Source organism: Electrophorus electricus, chromosome 11 (genome assembly GCF_041902795.1).
Source record: "Electrophorus electricus isolate QZ-2024a chromosome 11, ASM4190279v1, whole genome shotgun sequence".
Classification (NCBI taxonomy): domain Eukaryota; kingdom Metazoa; phylum Chordata; class Actinopteri; order Gymnotiformes; family Gymnotidae; genus Electrophorus; species Electrophorus electricus.
The window spans coordinates 18,234,328-18,255,000 of NC_137507.1; the positions used below are offsets into that span (position 1 = coordinate 18,234,328).

At 45.3% G+C, this 20,673-nt stretch overlaps 1 protein-coding gene across 3 annotated transcripts in view; it reads right to left on the bottom strand.

Annotated features, from left to right (window-relative positions):
• The window catches only part of sema3c (sema domain, immunoglobulin domain (Ig), short basic domain, secreted, (semaphorin) 3C), a 62,585-nt gene that overhangs the window by 7,262 nt on the left and 34,650 nt on the right, over window positions 1–20,673 (bottom strand). For all 3 annotated transcript variants that reach the window (XM_081722972.1, XM_026997355.3, XM_081722973.1), the window contains 11 exons: window positions 18,824–18,984; window positions 14,793–14,855; window positions 9,514–9,633; window positions 7,139–7,229; window positions 5,777–5,896; window positions 4,133–4,275; window positions 3,524–3,638; window positions 3,146–3,215; window positions 2,120–2,264; window positions 1,675–1,897; window positions 298–386 (listed from right to left, as the gene is read on the bottom strand). In XM_081722972.1, the coding sequence (XP_081579098.1) occupies window positions 298–386; window positions 1,675–1,897; window positions 2,120–2,264; window positions 3,146–3,215; window positions 3,524–3,638; window positions 4,133–4,275; window positions 5,777–5,896; window positions 7,139–7,229; window positions 9,514–9,633; window positions 14,793–14,855; window positions 18,824–18,984 (1,340 nt within the window). The remainder of the gene's footprint in view (window positions 1–297; window positions 387–1,674; window positions 1,898–2,119; window positions 2,265–3,145; window positions 3,216–3,523; window positions 3,639–4,132; window positions 4,276–5,776; window positions 5,897–7,138; window positions 7,230–9,513; window positions 9,634–14,792; window positions 14,856–18,823; window positions 18,985–20,673) is intronic.

Sequence of the window (20,673 nt, forward strand, 5' to 3'; positions counted from 1 at the left end):
GCAGACGTGTCGATAAAACAGGCCGCATGTGACAGCTCATCTGTACGTACGAAGCGAAAAACAAGTCCATTTTTTTCTTTTCATGAGACGTTTGTGCGTTGCACGCTGCACGGCGGTGCTTCACTGTCGGATCAGTGATTTGCGGCCGAAAAAGTCATATGCCAAGTCATGAATATTTTGCACTATAAGGGTATTGTATTGTATTGCCATATTCCTCTGTCTCCAGTCCTGCCATCCTTCTCTACCCCCCCCCCCCCCCCCAGGTTTTAATGTGTGCACCCTGGCTGTGGCTCAGACCTTAAACACTTCCAGCTCCTCCAGGATCAGATCCAAGCTTACGGAGCGGTTTGTGGGCAGCATCACAACCTTCTGCACCGTGCCTTTGTCTGGGGAGAAAACGGAACGACAGAGAATGTTGGAGAGAAGAGCGGAAACCAGGCAGACAAGAAATGCCAAGCACGCAGTGAAAGCGCAGTGGTTCAGAGCTGCGACTAGTTCTGGGTGCCAATCTTTGATTCTTTGATTCTTCTGATGGCAACACTCATCACTAGTCAGGGCAGACAGGGCAGAATCAGGGGACATTTAGCCTCTTACTGCTGACTGGTTTAACTAATGAATCTGACTGTGCATGTGCACAGGAAGTGACAGATGCCTCCTTCACGACTTGCTAGTCTGGCACCGGATGTCCAAATGCGCTCTTAAATGCATCCGGTTGAAAAAGGAAGGACCAGATGAAAAGGAAGTTCGCCGGTCCTGGCGAGGACAGTCTGGTGTTATTTACGGCACGGCAGAGAAGAGTGCAGCAAGAGTTCTGGAAAACCCCGACTCCGAGGCGGGAGGGGAGCAGCCCCGCACATAGCCTGGTGGGCGTGGCCCGGACATGGCTCCTGGCCCGCGCTCGGGAATTCTGCAAAAGCGGGGAGGCCAATGGACGCAAACAGCTGGGATTCCGATCCTGTTGCCCAAGCCTCTTCCGCGGTGGCTCCCCTGTGCTCCCTGCAGTCCGTTCTCCTCCAGGGTTCCAGGCTTGGCTCCGTGCTGTGACTGCACGCCCCGAACGCACTTCGCCTTGGTGTCTCTCTCTCACTCGTTCTGGTTTCTCCCATCCTTGCTCGCCATCTCCACATCTCTCTCCGTCTTCCTCTGCCTCTTCCAGACACAGCAGGGTGCATTTTAATACCTGCCATTTCTCTCAATGTATGAAACATACCCATTGTGCTGTGCGAGAAGGCAAAGTTATTGAGTGTGGTAAACGATAAAACATATCTGCTGTCTGCTGGCCTCCTGACTGACATCTGGGCGCTTTTGAACCTCTCTGCGTTTGCGTCAGCCTTAACACAACGCACTTGCGAGCGTCAGTACTGAATTGCAGTGACTAAACTGCATCTCAGAGTATTTTATTTTAAACTACAATAAGCCAGGGGAAACACGGCAAGAAGATAGAACATCCATCCCCAAACAGGGCTGAGGACGTCTATGATACCACTAACACATACCTCCTTATAACAGCGTCCTAATATTTCAGCACCGTCACACCGATACACACTTCAGAATGACTGTGGTGTGACCTTAACGAGCTTCATGACACCAATCAATCAATGAGCAATGTTTAAAGGCTGAACAATGTCCCCCAACTCAAGTGGACTGTGGGAAATTATTAGAGGGGTAACTCACCTGTGCCAAGGAAGAGGACCTGGTAGAGGCCATCGGCAGCGGTCACCTGGTCGACAGCGATGGAGGTGTACTTGTAGTCAGCGTGCGTCCGGACCACCAGAGGGCGTCGACCCATGGGGTAGATGGGATTAAACATGACTGGGTGGTTCCTCATGAACGTCACCACATCATCCGGAAACTCTTTGGTGCTCCGAATGTGAGGCGTGAAGGCACCACCAGGGCACTGGGGCGATGATGGAGAGAGTGATAAAGTGAAGGAGATAGAGAAAATGTAGAGAAAAGTAGAGAAACATAATTTGGAAGAATGAGGGAGGGAGGTAAGAAAAAGACAGAACGAGAGAGATGGGAGGACGGATAGGTAGCGCGTGCATTTTGTGCGGAAACATTTTGACCCAGATGTGTCAAACTGGGACTAACGCAGCGCAGAGATGAATGGGTGACTCACAGTTCCCGGCCGGGGATACGGAATGCGTCCTTGGAACGCTACCCACTGGAAGTTCGGCCCTTCCCTGTGGGCGAACGGCCCGTTGAACACCATCAGAATGTCGGCCATGCTGTACACGCACACCGCTGAGCCTTTGAACACAGAGCTGTGGAGAAGTGCACGCACACACACACGCACGCAAACGTTCACGCAGACGATACACATAGACCAGTGAAGGAAACCGCTGCTGGAGAAATCAGGGGCACACACCCTCTTCTACTAATAAATAATGTAAGTCACTGTGGATCAGAGCATCTGCCAAATGCTGAATATTTAAATGGAAATGGAAATCTCCATTTTTCGTCACGTTGCCCTTAAGCATCTTGGGTTTGCTAGTGAACACAAGGCAACGAGCCAAACTCTTCACACCAGAGCATGTCCCCAGACCCACTGAGGGCGAATGAAAGACAGAGAGATGTGCAGACAATGGGAGAGATAGGAGTTTGGGAAAATGAATATAACAAAAGAGAAATAGGGAGATAGCAGTGGAGCGACAGAGTGAGAGCAAGAAAGTCAGAAAAAAAGAATATTCAGCTCAGAAAGAAACATGTCTCATCTCTTTTACTTCTTGGGAGAATGCGGTGAGGTTTGGCTGCACCCATTATACAGGAACCCACAGACTCAAAGGGCCACGCCACCCCCACCCCCCAACACACACACGTGCGCCAAGGCTGGGCTGGCAGTCAGAAGCGTGTGTGTGGTAGAAGAGGGCAGGAAGCATGCGGTGTAGGAGCTGGAGCGGAGAACAGGCCCACGGAGGGAAGTGCTCACTGTTTGGCTTGGCGCAGAGATCCAGCCAGACCCGCCCCATGCCTGCCACTCGGAGGAGCAGGACAGCAGGTTAGCGGGTGCACAGGGAGGTGTGCTCATCCCACCAGAACCTGGAAATCTGCTGCTTCTGCCCCGGCTACTCCGAACACACACTCCCACAGCCAGTGTGACACACGCACACACACACACACTGACTTACAGTAAAGTTGCCCTTACCTTGTAGAGGTGAACACTCCAAATATCAGGAGCCCCTTCGGTCCATCGGTGTCCAGTAGAAACACACTCTCTGTTAGGAGAGAGAAACACTCGCTGAATGTGTGAGTCCGTCAGTTGCTCTGTTACAGCTGGGCTGTTCACAGCTGGGCTAGCAAAACGCTCAAAAACTCCTTATTAGTTAATGAGGGTAAAGTTAGGCTTAGTTACATTTGTAGACAAAGCAGGATTGAAGGTGTTTAAACGTAAATTTCGAAGGCAAGCCCTCTTTGTGTGTGTGTGTGTAATATGAATGCCTGTGTGTATAATGTGTGTGTGTTGGGGGGGGGGGGGTGTATAATGTGTGTGTGTGTGTGTGTGTGTGTGTGTGTGTGTCCTCACCAAGCTCATCAAAGTGAGTTTCTGTGCCATCCTCCTCCAGAACAGAACACACCATGCGAGCCTTTAGGAAAGTGGTCCATTTGTTCACCAGACTGCGCTGGCCACCCGTGTCATTCTACACAGAAAAACAGTTACACTATAAAGTACAGCACTCTTCTGAACACACACACACTACAAAGTACATCACTATTCTGAACACACATACACACTACAAAGTACATCACTATTCTGAACACACATACACACTACAAAGTACATCACTATTCTGAACACACATACACACTACAAAGTACATCACTATTCTGAACACACACACAAACACACACATACACACTACAAAGTACATCACTATTCTGAACACACACACACACACACACAAACACACACACACACTACAAATTACATCACTATTCTGAACACACACACACACACACACACTACAAAGTACATCAATATTCTGAACACACACACACACACACACATTAATGTACTCATCAAGTAGGCACACAGACACATATTTTAAGCTTTAAGTGTTAATATTCTGTGCGTGTGTTCGTCTGTGCATGTGTGTGTGTGTGTACTTATGTGCGCGTGCGTGTGTACACTCACCGGGCAAACTCGTGCAACCATGGTGTGGATGTGCTTGGTGTTGCCACTGTTATCCGTCAGCCTCTCTCGGAAGAAGAAATAAAGTTTGGAATCGTTTGGATCCGATCCATCTGGGATCAGATGGGCATCGATAAACACGGGCTCTAGAAAAGACCAAAGAAAAACAAGACTCCATAGTCAAGTTCAAATTCAAATGACTGAGGGTCAGATCTGGGGATAAATTCATATGACAAATAAAAAACGAATTATAGTCCATTTTCACTACAGGTTAAATGATAGCGACTAAAACTCAACTGCCGGCAAAGTGCTCTTATCCCTGTACGTTTCTGCTGAGGTGTTCAGTTTGAGCCATACCCGGGTCATGACCCCCGCTGAACACAGGAGAGTCCTGAGAACCAGCAGTACTTAAAACGGGGTTAACGTCTCTCATCTGTGCCAACACGTCTCCTCACAGGTCTGCTCCTACGCTCAGTTTCACACATCTCAGACTTATTACGAGTTTCAAAAGGAACTCCCCTGAACTAACAATCCACAAAGGACACCAAAGGCCTCTGAGAAAGCTGATACATGCCTGTGTGGCATACCTCTGTTTCATGCTGCCCACTGGGACTCTTTTGATCTTAAATGAGGATTGCTCTGTCTGGCTGGACTCGCCTCAGATATGCTTGTATGTTGCGGTTTATATGCTGTAGGTAATTTTCTATAGATCTGCAAGTATACACTAGTTTTTATTAATATAGAACTGAAAAAAAGTCCCACCTTCTACTATTGTTTTTCATCACTGTATCCAACTACCTCACGACTTATTCACATGAAAGAAAACACCTAACATTAGCATAATGGATAGTCATAATGGCTAAATATCAGAGTGGATAGATATCATAATAAATAGCATATCATAAACCTCATAATATCTGCATTTACATTAGGTATCAGGCAAAGCTGCCACAGATATAGATATTTTTTAGTTTTTATTTTCAGAGCATTTAATTTCTCAATTGCTACCAGGATGTAAAGACTATTTAATATATATATATATATATATATATATATATATATATATATATATATATATATATAGAAATATATAAAACAAGAATGCTTCTTCAAAAAATAACCATTGTTCAGTATAGGAGGTTTAAAAAAAATGGAAATGCACCAATCCAGACAGCTGGTGGTGGCCGCGTGTTTAAACAGCCTGGCTTGGCTGTATTACAGGAGATGATGGCTTCAGTCTCAGCAGATGGCCTTGGCTGTTGTGCCCTTCATGAAAAGTCATAAATCTTGAGTCACTCCAGCACAGGACCGCCCACTTCCAGAACCTTCCAGCTCTCCTCCACCGAGGACTCAGGGGTGGCGGCAGAGGGGCCAGTTCAATTGACCGCCAGCGATTGCAGAAGCCGAGAACGGCTTTAGAACTGAGGGTCTGTGACAGAGTTCATGTATTTACGCAGTTAAACAATTTACCCTTCAGTAGCATCTGAATGCTAGCGCCAGATGTTCTGGAACTGAGCTCTGCAGCACAGGGTTTAGACTGAAAATGTTAATCTCCTTTAGTTCAGAGGTTCTCGAATCCAGTCCCGTGGACGATGTCCAGGGGCCAGGCCTGGGAACTCCTGTTCGACGCAATAATGTGATTATTACCGCTCAGCCATTTGGAGTTGTGCTGGTCTGTCCGCACCGCATTCTTGCTGGTCAGACTCCTAAAGATGGCTGCATCCGTCCCCATGAAGTCGATGTACATGCCGGAGAACAGCTCCTGATCTGGAGAGACACAACACACCAAAGGGCATTTCTTCTTGATGACACTACATGTGCTTTCTGGGAACCCTACCAATGCCCTTGGTGTTCAGAATTCTACTGCAGGCTGTGTTTACCATGTGAATGTCATGTGCTGTTCAGCTGGGAATTTGTATACATGATTTTCAACAGACAGTCCTATGGCATTTTTTACAAATCTACTGCGACACACTCCAAGTTGAGACTCTCGGTCTGAGCTCTCTGTGGTGGCATTCAACAATGACACACACACGCACACACACTCTGAAAATCCCAAAATGGGCATGTTCTCGATCCATGGCAACAGATTGCTAGTGGAAAAAATTCCATAGAAAAGTGTCTCTTGCTGATAGTACATTATGTCCAGGCTGGCTGGAGAATTCCGGATTACAGGGCGTGTGGATTTCCAGCTCCTGATCAGCAGTGCCTTTGTGGTGTACTTGCTAATGATTAATCTCTTCTGCTAACCCATACTTCTCTCCTTTCTCAGTTGTCTGTCCATCTACAATTTTATGAGTCAATCATGTGGATGCTGCGTGTGTGTACATGCATGCATGCGTGTGCGTGTGTGTGTGAGCATGCGTGCATGTCTTGTGCATAACGCCAGGCCTTGTGCTAGGTGATGTACAGAAATGCATAATGTGTGTTTTTATTGTTTTTAATGTGGGTGCAGATGTGTGTGTGTGTGTGTGTGTGTGTGTGTGTGTTGGCACGTATAAATGACTTTCCAACAAGTGCATGAAACCTTAGATGGGGTGTGTTACAAGTCCCATGTCAAAAATGCCCGGACAGCCAGCAGCCAGTCACAGATTTAAGAGAAGGTTCATGAACACAAGGTGCCCTACATAGGTATATCATTGCATATGCGTGTGCGTGTGCATAGTGGTTGTGGATGTGGTCGTGCGAATGTGTCTGGAAGAGCGTTAGGAGAAAGTAGACATGATTGAGTGTGTGTGTGTGTGTGTGTGTGTGTGTGTGCGTGTGTGTGTGTGTGCGTGTGTGCGTGTGTGTGTGCGTGAGTGTATGTGTGTGCATGCGTGTCTGTGTGTGTGTGTGTGTGTGTGTGTGTGCGCGCGTGTGTGTGTGCACATTCGTGTGCGTACGTGTGTGTGCGCATGTGTGCGTGCATGCGTGTGTGCGCGTGCGTGCGTGTGTGTGTGTGTGTGTGTGTGCGCGCATGCATGTGTGCGTGTGCATGTGTGTGTGCGTGTGGGACCCAGTGCTCACTAAGCATGATGGAGACGGTGTTGACTCGTGGGCTGAAGGAACACCTTCCTTTCCCCGACTCTGCCCGTGAGGCGATATGAAACACCTTCTCCTGCAGGAGGAATAAACAACATCATACCTTTAAAAGATTACTGCCTTTTTTCAAAACACCACATTTTCCAAGAACCCTGTAAAACCACATATCCATAGAGCAACGTCATAACCACACCCTGTGCTTCTCATCGCAGCTGCACTGTGAGCTGTCAGCTTGCACAACAGTAACTGTGTTTCATCTTCAGGTTTCTGCTAGAACCTGACAGGCTTACGATATCACTCTGTAGAAAGGCTCCCCCTTCAGAGAGTCAAGGTGCCCCCTTCAGGTCAGATTGAGTCTTAGCCACGCAATGTCTTAGAATTGAGGAGGGCGGGGTACAATCACTAAGCATCATACAGTGCCCATTCCGGGTACAGTGCCAACTGTAATAAATCAATCAAATGAAAATGCAAACCAAAATTTGCCTTTTTTCCCCCATACATGTGCACAAATATCCAGTTACGTTTGCAGTTTCATTTTCCACACAACAATAAGTCATTCAGAACAAATAAAGAAAATTGAAATTGGTTGATTTATCCACTTTGCGTTCATCTGCATTTTGTTAAATAAACAGCCTGTTGCTATGGAAAAGACAAAGGAAACATTGCCTTTTGATGCTTTGACACTTGTTATGCATTTCATGAAGACAACAAAGCCAAACTATGATTTCATTTTCTTTTCTTTAATAGCCTTTTAATTTAAATTATGGCCATGAAACACTACAATGATGATAAAACTTAAATGTCTAAAAGCTGTTTTCATTTTCTTTCATTTTCTGCTTGTATGAAAAGTGAATCTCCAAATGTAATTATTTCATTTCAGTTTTCATTTTGGCAGGATACTTGCACAAAACAAAATGGCAAATGTAGGTTTGCATTTTCATTTGATAATTTTAATTCAACATTTTTTTTGGCTGGATGTCACCCGCAAAATGTTTTGCATTACGTGTCGCCACAGTGTAACTTAACTGAGTACATAAATCTGGACTCAGAATGAGGAAGACGATGGTATGAGGTATTTTTTGCTGAAAGGAGTCACTTGGGCTTTTTTCCTTTGCAGATTAGTTGTGATCAGCTGGCCATCCACAAGTCCTAGTGCAAGCTGAGCCAGTTCACTATGCTCTCCTCTAGTGTCAAGATTCGAGGGCCGTTACACGCATGAGGAGGTGCAGGCGACGCCTTCCTCTTTTCCGTTGTCCTTCCACAGACCATTACATACAACTCCAAAAAAGGGCAGAGAAAGAGAGCACGCTTCCTTCCCAGAATCCTCCAGCGTTTCAGTGTCGGCCTGCCGGGTGGTCGGACATGCTGCCGGGGGCTTCTGCAGTCCCTGCTATGTCTGGCTCACGCTGCCGGCCTGTTTTGAAGGGAGCAGGTGAAGAGAGCCAGCATGGTCCTGTGAGGTCTGCTAGCCTTCTGCCAAACCACTTAATCCCTTTTGAATTGACTTCATGAGTGACAAATACGCATGCACACAAACAAGTGTTACGAGCACACAGGACGCACGCTTGTGAAGTACCAAAACGCACGCGTGCGCTACGTATCGCACGGGGCAGTCGAGGTGGCTCTGACGCTGTGATGTGTCGTGTATTTGGTGATTCCATCTTAAATCTTGTACAAGGAGAGAAGTACGGAGGAAAAGAGAGAGAGAGGAGAGACCAGACAGAGGGAGGTGGAGAGAGAGGAGAGACCAGACAGAGGGAGGTCAAACAGAGCAATGTTCCTTTCAAACAAAAGCAGAGCAATGGAGAACCAGCATCAGGACAGAAGGAGCTGCCAGCAACCACAGAGCTGCCTAACACTACAGAACCTCCTCCATTTATGGCATTTAGCTGACTCTTTAATCCAAGGCAACTCACAATTATGACTGAGTACAATTTGAGTAATTGAGGGTTAAGGTCTTACTCAGGGGCCCAAGAGTGGCATCTTGGCAGTGGTGGGACTTGAACCAGCAACCTTCTGATTACAAGTGAAGTACCTTCACCACTGAGCTACCACTGCCCTTGACTTGCCTCTACCATCTTTCTGTTCTCTCCTCCCCTCTTTCTCTCCTCTTCTACTGCAAGCCTACCTTCTGCCAGATGCAGTAAAACAGAGACACATGGTAACCGTGGTACTGGAGTCTGGATTTAAGAAAGCCGTGCGCATTTTAAATCAGATGTGTCTTCACCAGGAGCTTTTCTCACTGGAGCCGGTCACGTAAACAGTTTTATTCACAGCAAGTCTGGTAGGTCCATCATTGGGACTAATGAAAGCCAGAACGGAAGGACGTCAAGTGCTGTGGGCTGGCGTTCACACTCTACCTCGGGCCGCCGGCCGCGGTTCACGTACGCGCACACAGGGCTGTAGGCTCCACTGCCACAGATGAACAGATGAGTCCTGTTATAGGGCTGAGTAACCCGCAGGAAGTTCCCGCAGCCATGCTAGAGAGAGAGAGAGAGAGAGAGAGAGAGAGAGAGAGAGAGAGACAAAAACACATTTAGCGCATGGATTAAGCATTCTTCCAGCCACGTGGACACGTTTTAATTGTCAATGCAGTGTGGTTCGAAGTTCTATGAGATGAAGGCGTCCCAGAGAAAGTGTGTGCAGTTGGTCTGGAAAGATGGATGCCTGTAATATACACGAATATACAGCTACTCCACTCTAACGCCATCTTGTCCACAGTGTGTAGAGCCGAGCTCCACACGGATCATCAATGCCATTTGAAATGTGTCAAATTATGCGAGCGTCTCCCTAGTCTTCAGGAAGGCTATCAGTCTGCACACAGGGGATGTCACAAATGTGGCCTGTTTAGAAAGGCCTGAGGCAAGAAAAGAAATTTAAAAAGGTCTACACGTGTACAACACTCGGTGTGAAGAAGGGCGAGTGACAGATGAGGAGAGGACTCGCGCAGGCTCCAGCGGAACATGATGCAATTCTTCATGAGAACACCGAAGCTGGATCCACCCTACAAGATTCTGCACCATTTTTTAAAAATTTCATCCCAGATTTGCCTCTCTATTTTTAAAAATCTGAGTGAACATGCAGTCAAGGCTAATGATCGTTTTACAATCTGAGGTATTTCTTCAGTCACGAATATATCGAAGTTATGAACCCATATGGAAATAGACAACGTAAAAAGGTTTAGGGCGGCAGCTGTAGCTATGAAGCAAGCCCTCCGCTACACCACAATTTTAAAACTCCATGTCGACTGGAATATTAGGGGAATGTTTCACTTTAATGTACAAATACATAGCAGTTAGTTTGCTGGTGATGTCCAGGGCAGGCATAATAGCTGTGTAATGACTCAAGCTCATACCCACACCCTGAGCTGACAGAAAGGATAACCAATGATGTTGATAAAACTAATAGCGAATAAGGAAAAATGGTCAAAGTAAATAAATAAAAAGAACTTCCCACCCAACCAACACCCAGGAATAAAATCTCCTCTGTTCCTTCTCCTCTTCGCAAAATGTATCATAGGTGGACTGACCAAACTTGTGTTTGAAAAGTTTGATTCATTTTCCAGATTTGATTTTCTTTTAAACTGTCAGATAAAAAGATTTGACTCCTCCTTCCAGGAGCCGAAACTTAACCAGCAGAACGAGTAAAATCAGTTATTTTTGAACGGACAGTTCAAAAGAATCAGGTCTTAAAACTGAATTGAACTACTTATCACTGCTTTATATGTAAAGAAAGTAGAGCAATAATGCCACCCTTGTGTACAAGTCGCCAAACGTACAAGCATAGCTCAGGTTGTTCAACCTCCTACTACTGTAATTAACACAACACAAACTTTAATACAAGACTTGCCGGCCCACATCCTACAAACGATATGCTAAATGATTACTAGAAATAAGCAGGCTGTGTTGGCACGTGTGCCTACAAATTTTACATTTATCGTTTTTAACATTTTGTTACATGCAGTTGTTTGTAGTTGTATATGTTTTCTCTATAAAATGCAGTGAAAGTTTGTGATGCCTTCAGCTGTGGCAAGTTCTTAACGTGACTGGCGGGCCCCTTTTCTCACAGAGAAAGAGAGCTGCACTGGGAGATGTGCAGAAAGAACTCAATGTTTCCTTTCATTTTTTATAGATTTTATAGCCTACTTATTGTAAACGAACACTAATGTCACTGTGCTTACTAGAACATTTGGTAAAGCAACTGCAGTTTCCAAATGCATTTGTTCTAAAATAAATATACTTAACTGAAATATACATCACTGAAAATATCAAGTCAAGTAAAATGTATTATGTAAAATATTTTTTAAATGTAATTTTTGGATCCTGTGGTGGGACACCACATTCTGGGATGAGCCCAGCAAAATTCGCTCTTTATTCATATACAAGAGAGAAGAAAAAATTCTATAGTGTGCACCCAGCCTTAAACAGCAGGAGGGACAGTAACATAGAAGAGGACAGAGGAAAAGAGAGAGGGGCAGAGAAATTGGTTAGGGACCAGTTAGGAACTTGGCTAGATTTGGTGAAACAGCAGCTGTTGCAGAGTTTTTACACACGAACATGCAAGCACAAAAACACACGCATACAATTCCAGAAAAAAACACCATCTTCAATCCAACACCCTCCTCTGTCTCTCCCTCCGCTCTGTGACAACAAACTGTCCGAGCTGTGTCTTCTCTCTGTGTCACGTTCATGCATTTATGATCATATTTAATGATCTAGTCTCGCTGTGGGCAATGAACGTATTGCTTGACTACTACGCAAGAGGTGAGGCAGAACTCCGTAAGCATGTTTGGATATCATTTAGAACGCCAAGTAAATCCCCAATGCACCCTGACTGCCAGCTGTAAACACAAGGTCCACATGGCCCTGCACTGGCGCCTGTGTGTGACTGCGCGTGGAAGAGCTGAATAAACACACAGCAAGAGAGGAAGGAGAACCCGAAAGAGACTCTGCTTTCCAGCTCCCTACACCATCAGCTACGCGGAGAGACAAGGGAGAGATTTTAATCAAGCACTTTATCAACCAATATAGAGGTACTAACCCAAATGCTGAGTATATTACGTAAGTAATAATTAACCAGAGTGACTTGATAAGACAAAGAAAGCAAAATGTGTGTGTGTGTGTGTGTGTGTGTGTGTGTGTGTGTGTGTGTGTGAGTGTGAGTGAGTGAGTGAATGAGAGAGAGAGAGAGAGAGAGAGAGAGAGAGACAGAGAGAGAGAGAGAGAGAAAAGCAAACAAAAAAAGAGGAGCAGCAGGTGATTCTTTGCAAGTGCATCTCACACAAATATTTGCTGAAACCTGTTCAGGGTGATTTACACTCCCTTGAAACAGCAAGTGCCTTCAGTCTCTCCCCCACTCACCTACTATAAAACCCAGGGCAGAACTAATCACACACACACACACACACACACACACACACACACACACACACACACACACACACACACACAGAGTTCCAAATCCCAGCATCCTGCTGCTAGAGCCATACATTACCACCCTGGTCCCCTGCTGACATGGTTATTTTCCCCCAGCAGTTTACGTAGGCTACAGTTCCTAGTGGACATCCCACCAGTCCATATATCAAGGAACACTACAATATTTTATAGAAGAGCATTACACAGTTGTTGGTGGAAATCAGACCTGGCATACAGGACCTGGCAGAGTGATGCAATTATTACTGCAAGATCTGCAACAGTAAGTGGCCATTGTATTTTTTTACAGAAATTTATAGTCTTCTTGAATCCTTTAATGTACCGGCATTCTACATTAATATTTATCATGTGTTCTACATAAGAGGGTATAACCCTCTCATTTTTAAGGTTGGTTTCCTGAAAATGGCTGAAGTCTATTCATAAACTAAACGAAAAGGTTTCTGGACATTCACCACAGAAAAACATTTTAGTCTTTATTGAGAACTCATCTTGAATTGCAATTCTGGCTTTTAAGATCGAACCCCTTTTGGGTAATGTTAGCAATGAGGGTGTTTGATAGGTTTAGAGAACATCAATAACATTTCTAGCAGAGCGATTAGAGGGGTGTGTTGGGTGTGTCTGCTGTGTGTTGGGTGTGTGTTGGGTGTGTCTGGGGTGTGTCTGGGGTGTGTGGGGTGTGTAGGGTGTGTAGGGTGTGTAGGGTGTGTAGGGTGTGTCTGGGGTGTGTCTGGGGTGTGTCTGGGGTGTAGGGTGTGTAGGGTGTGTCTGGGGTGTGTCTGGGGTGTGTAGGGTGTGTCTGGGGTGTGTCTGGGGTGTGTCTGCGGTGTGTCTGGGGTGTGTCTGCAGTGTGTAGGGTGTCTGGAGTGTGTCTGTGGTGTGTGGGGTGTATCTGGGGTGTGTCTGCGGTGTGTCTAGGGTGTGTCTGGGGTGTGTCTGCAGTGTGTAGGGTGTGTAGGGTGTCTGGGGTGTGTCTGGGGTGTGTGGGGTGTGTAGGGTGTGTAGGGTGTGTAGGGTGTGTGGGGTGTGTGGGGTGTGTGGGGTGTCTGGGGTGTGTCTGGGGTGTGTCTGGGGTGTGTCTGGGGTGTGTCTGCAGTGTGTAGGGTGTCTGGGGTGTGTCTGGGGTGTGTAGGGTGTGTAGGGTGTGTAGGGTGTGTAGGGTGTGTGGGGTGTGTCTGGGGTGTGTCTGGGGTGTGTCTGGGGTGTGTACGGTGTCTGGAGTGTGTCTGGGGTGTGTAGGGTGTGTAGGGTGTCTGGGGTGTGTAGGGTGTCTGGGGTGTGTCTGGGGTGTGTCTGCAGTGTGTAGGGTGTGTAGGGTGTCTGGGGTGTGTCTGGGGTGTGTAGGGTGTGTCTGGGCTGCTGAGAGCTTGGTGAAGTATATTTTTCAGCGAGCATTTAGTCTTCTCCTATGCATCAGCTTGCTCTCACACACATAATTAGTGACAGAGGGGGGTGTGGCCTCCCATTGCGCATGCACATACACACACGCACGCACACACACATTTGCATGCACACACATTCTGTGAACAGTTCCAGAAAACAACAGGAATCCCTTCACCCCCCCACACACACACACACATGCACTCATACGCATGCCTGCTCCTTCCACACACACAAAGGGGCACAAGGACACATACACATACAGATGTATATCCAGCAGTCCTCCACGCCGTCCCCGCCCACACCCGCACACACACCCACACACACACCCACACACACACACACATACCCACACCCACACCCACACACACACCCACACCCACACATGCCCACGCCCACGCCCACGCCCACACACACCCACACACACACACCCACACCCACACCCACACGCACACGCACACGCACACGCCCACACACACACACACACACACACACACACACCCCCACACCCACACCCACACCCACACCCACACACACACACACACACACACACACATACACACAGGAAGAGATAGAACTAACTATAACTAATTTTATTTTATTTTTAGATGAATAGGTCCCTCAGACACACTCCTAAGCGTAGCATTCTGTGTGTGTGTAGAATGCTATGGTTCAAAAGCAGCATTAAACACTACATCTATTACCGACAAACAGAAACTGCTCTCAGCCACAGACATGATGTTCACATTCCATTACTGTAACCAAGGAAAGAGAAGACACAGGCATCTTTTATATTACAGCAGAAGATAAAAATCATGACTGTTGCTTACTGTGGGGTCTTTTCCGGCCATCTGACATTCTTCTATCTTACTGCTGGATGCCGGCCACTGTATCTGTAAAAGAAAAAGGACATTAAATTTGGAGGCATTAGATATAGAGACATTAGGAAAATAAAAATATAACACATATCAGAATCAGAATCAGGCTTTAGTGGTCTAGCACAAGAAATTTGTCCTCAGTCTCACAATGGCTCACAGTACAGCTCAAAGTATACAGTAACTGACATTAGAGCTTTACACTTGTGCAGAAGCACAGACATCCATAACTGAGTATGGATCACATCTGCTCATACAAACACACATATATATATATACACACTCTTAAACCTACACACCCACAGACGCACACACACACACACACACACACACACACACACACACACACACACACACACACATATAGATGTTTGTGGGTGTGTGCATGTTTGTGGGTGTGAATGCTTACAAGTGTGTATATATATGTGTGTGTGTGTGTGTGTATGTCTGTGGGTGTGTCGGTTTACAAGTGTATACACACACACACACACACACACACACACACACACACACACACACATACACACTTTTAAACCTATACACACACAGATATACACACACTGGTGAAGAGTATTTAAGTGCTGCAGCTGGGTGGGAGGGCATAATTCTATAAAAGATTAAAAAATTAAATAGAATAGAATAAACTTTAATAGAATAGAACAGAATGGGGGTTGGTACAGAACTGTGTCAGCCAAACGCATGTGCTGTGGGTGTTCACAAGTGTGATGGTGTGCAGTCTGGATGTTCTGAGCCTCGTTTGGCAGAAGAGCCTGGCTGTGGGGAGAAGCGGAAGCAGGAGACGGCCAGGCTGCAGTGTCCTACGACCTGTTCTGCAGATCTGATCATAAGCTGGAGGTTGGGAGTGACAAGTTTGGTGGCAGAGCTGCACCAGACACGGATGGAGATGGTGATGACAGAGAACTGACCCGGCAAGCTGAACAACTTCAGATGAACATCCTCTTCCGGGCTATATAATTTTATACTATAATAAATTATATATATATATATATATATATATATATATATATATATATATATATATATATATATATATATATATATATATATATATATATATATATGTATGTATGTGTGTGTGTGTGTGTGTGTGTGTGTAAAAGCTATATTTATTATAGCATATATATATATATATGTATATGTATGTGTGTGTGTGTGTATATATGTATGTGTGTGTGTGTGTGTGTGTGTAAAGCTATATTTATTATGGCATATATATATATATATATATATATATATATATATATGTGTGTGTGTATATATATGTATGTGTGTGTGTGTAAAGCTATATTTATTATAGCATATATATATATATATATATATATATATATATATGTATATGCATGTGTGTGTGTGTGTATATATATGTATGTGTGTGTGTGTGTGTAAAAGCTATATTTATTATAGCATATATATATATATATATATATATATATATATATACACACACACATATAAACACATTAAATATATAAATACAGACATTTCATGACTCAGAATAATAAAAAGAAATCTGAATACACCTGATATGTATAAAAATATATGTATGCAGAAGCACTTTTATGCACAGGAACAACTGATTCTCTGCAAACATTCCAGTAGAAAGAAGGGATTTATTTATGCTATGTAAATGTAAATGTTTGAATGTAGAACTCCATTAGTAACCTAAGAGCCAATTCCATAAAGGTTTTTATCAACATTTCTCTGATAAACGCCTCTAATAGAGTTGCTTTAACGCTCTGCTTAAGTGAAGAGGTCCTTGCGGTGTACATCTGTAGGAATGAATCGTGTAATTATCCTGCTAATAGATGTCTCTCAGATCCCCCAGGGAGGACATAAACACATTTCTGTCTCTTTCCCACCCCCCCCCACACACCTTACCTGACAATTACCACTGATCACATGATCACACTGTTTAAAAACCCAGGAGACCAATTACTGTGCCAGCTACATAGTGGAGAGACGAACCATTGCTTGTTTTTTTTAATGTAGTCATTTTAATGTGGTAGTGGATACATACGTTGGCGTTGTAGAGGAAATCAATCCCGTATTCAAGTAATTCACGACTGACTTCAGAGCAGGATGTCAGGGTTTCGAATTCTGACCAGGGCATTTCCAAGGTGGTCCCGTAGGCTACCCGCCTACCTCAATAACAGCGAGAGTTCGAAACAAAAGAGTCGCCCGGGTTAACGAGGTCTGTGTGGAACCAGGGCAATCTGATGAAATATGTGCTACTGGAACAAATACGAGACACTCATGGACGAGAGTGGAGAATAGATGACTACACAAGTAACCCCACTATGAGAGAGTAAATGCAGAGGATGTGGGAACTATAGATGCTTCAGAACCCAACATCTAGACTAACACCAAAACAGCCAGTAGCTCAGTGTTCCAACATCCACATGCAGCAACTGCTGTCACAACTAGAGATGGATGACATACAACACAAATGCTATAGCAAGGGGGAGTAGGCACATGGCAAGTAGGCACATGGCACTTGATACATGAGCGGGGCCCAGAAAGGCATTGTCGAGAAAACCAGAGGAGCCAGACATCAGCTACGGGTGGATAAAACAGTCACTCGAGACTGTAAGACCAGACAGACCAACCTTGATTACAAGAAAGCTTATGATTCAATGTCCCACAAATGGATCCTGGAATGCTTCAGGCTGTAAAAGAGCCTTCGTCAAGAACCGTGGAGGATAACCCCAGAAGCCAACATCAAACCAATAGCACAAGTCACCATCCAATGTGGGATTTAGCAAGGAGGTGCCCTGTCCCTGCTGCTGTTCTGCATAGATCTGAACCCCCTCAGTGAGATCTTCACTAAGTGTGGCTACGGATACCGGCTATGGAATGGAGCAACCATCAGCCACCTCCTGTACATGGATGACATCAAGCTGAATGCCAGAAGTGAACGAGACATCGACTCAGTAATCCATCTCATGAGGATGATAAGGGCAACTACACGTACCTCGGGATCCCACAGACAAATGGGAATCAAGAAGAGGCCACAAAGAAAGTAGCTACAGCCAAATAGCTATAAAGAGTGAGAGAAGTCCTGAGAAGTCAGCTGAACGGGAAGAAAAAGATCTGAGCTATCAACACCTACGCTCTACCAGTTATCAGGTACCTTGCTGGCAAGGAGGTAAAAGCCACTGACAGCAAGACCCGAAAACTCCTCACAACGCACGAATGGTTTTGTTCCAAATCCAGCACTCTGAGACTGCACACTATCTGCAAAAAGGGAGCCAAGGCCTAATGAGCTTCAGAGCTACTATCCAGGATGAAACATCAAAGGTCCAGGAGTACACCTGGAAGATGATGAAGTGATGAAGTGCATAGTGAGTACCTCAGACAGCAGAAACCTGGGGAGGAGAATGAGGATGAGCAGGAACCATCATGGGAGGAGAAACCCCTGCACGGTATGTACCACCAGCAAAGTGGCTTGCATGGAGAAATCCTACGAATGGTTGAAAAAGGCTGGATTGAAGCATGGAGGCATGGAGAAGCATGTTGGCATGGAGCAGCATGGAGGCACTAATCATGGGCTCTACCACACCAGGCGAGACCCCAGATGCAGACAGTGCAAAGATGCCCCTGAGACAATCTAGCACAGAACAGCGGGATGCAAGATGCAGGCAGGGCTTACATAGAATGCCATAACCAAGTGGCTGGGATAGTATACAGAAACATCTGTGCTGACTACGGGCTGGAAGTTACAAGGTCAAAGTGGGATACACCTCCACAGGAGGTGGAGAATGACCATGCTAAGATCCTGTGGGACGTCCAGACACAGACCAAAATGGTAACACCTAAGCGCCCGGATATATATGTTTCAGACAGAGCTTTCACAGTTGATGAAGGACCTCTGTCTGAAACATGCTGTTTCTTTAGAAACCATGTGTAAATACTTCTGAATCTTTTACTACAGCACACTGCACAACTTGTGTGGGATTGAGACTGACCTTCAGCGTTCCCTGGGTGATGTTGTTGATGTCCATTGAGAGCACATGGTCTTTGCAGCCCACGTACATGCGGTCTTGATCCTCATCCATATAGAGGATCCGGTAGTCCATGGCCTTCTCTGACAGAGTGTAGAACTCAAAGGACTGAGTGGTCTGCAGCTCTGTAATACACACACACAAATGTACTTTATATATATATATATATATATATATATATATATATATATATATATATATATATATATATATATAATTTAAGAAAATTAATTATCACTAATAGTGGGCAATCCTGTTGCTGAGTTGCTGTTACATGGCCTCACACACATACCCATACAAACACATGCATCCCTAAAGATTCTATAGAGATTGAGGGCTCTTCACCATACCATCAAAGCCAATGAGAGCCAAGCTCATGAATATTCATCCTCCTTTCAAGCTATATAAAACAGCAATCGCACAGACGCTCTCCCCTTCTTTTGTGCCGTTTCTCTCCATCCTTTCTTCTCCTCCCCTCTTTCAAAACCTGTCCCTTAAGCCTCCCTTCCTCCATTTAGGTTCCACCCGCTCTGCCTTCGTAAACAACCGTCCTTCTCCCTGTCAAATTCCCATTTTATCCTCAACCTCCACTGCTCTCAGGTCCGCCGCCCCGGGGGGAGGTGTCCTGGCTGCCGAGGGCCTCCGCCCCTGACCGAGGATTCAGGCTGCTCCGTCACATTCGCCGCTATAGCCCCTCCACACAAAGCCCCATGGGCCTTTCCCACCAGCCCTGGTAACAAGGGCCCCATCTGCTGAAGCCCATACAAATCACCCTGAAGAGGGCAGCGGCACATTCCACGGGCACGCGCCCCCCGCTCACCCTTGCACGGTGCCCCGTGGATGCCCTGGCCCACCTGGCCTGCCCGGGGGGTCACGTGATACGCAGTGACACCACAGGGAAGCGGTAGATGACAACAGCGAGGTTTCAAAGGAAAGCAGACTGCATCTGGGCAAGCTTAAAGTGGGATTAATCCAGCTCAACAAAGAACTGAGCAAGGCAATTCAGCTACGTGCCAAAAGCGCCAGAGACTAGGCGCGAGAGGGAGAGACCAGGAGAGAAACGGGGAAATGTGGGGAAAGAAGGAGAGAGCAACAATAAGCAAGAGAAGAGAGAAAGACAGACAGAAACAGCGCTAAAGAAAGGTACGACTAGGGAGAAGCAGTAACAACGGTGGAGTGAGGAGCAGGCTGAGCTAAAAGAGGCCTTTACATTTAACCACTAACTGCAGAAGTGCTGAGCTCAGGCACTCATAAAGATTCCTATAAAGTCCTGGGTGCTTCAAATGGTAGCGGTTACAAGGCTCCCAGTTCACAGTTCCTGTCGCACATCTGAGCGAGATTGTTCCCAGTATCCTTTCTCACTTTGAACCTCCTTTTCCTCCAAATGGCATATGTATAAGGCTCTATTTGTATTATGGACCCTTTATTATTATGAAAATATAAATGGGATAAAATATATAGTCATGGATAACATGATGTTTTAAGGGCTGTGAATGAAAAAAACCTTAGCCCAAGGTGTTAAATTATCATACCAATATATATTTAGTTTGGCTCATGATAAAAAATAAAAATAAAAAAAAAACATTTAGATAATTAAAAAAAATAAAATAACACATCTTTTGCCATCCACATAATCTCCTTTATCTTATAGCAGTCTGCAAGTTGATACCCTTTCCAAAATTGCTAGGAGGCTTAATAGTAATCTTTTATAATATTATATTCTTTCATATTTTCCTGCTAGAATGTTTCACAGAGAAAAATTAAGATCAGCTAATGTTACATTTGGGTTTAAGAGGCTAGATCACATGACCTCC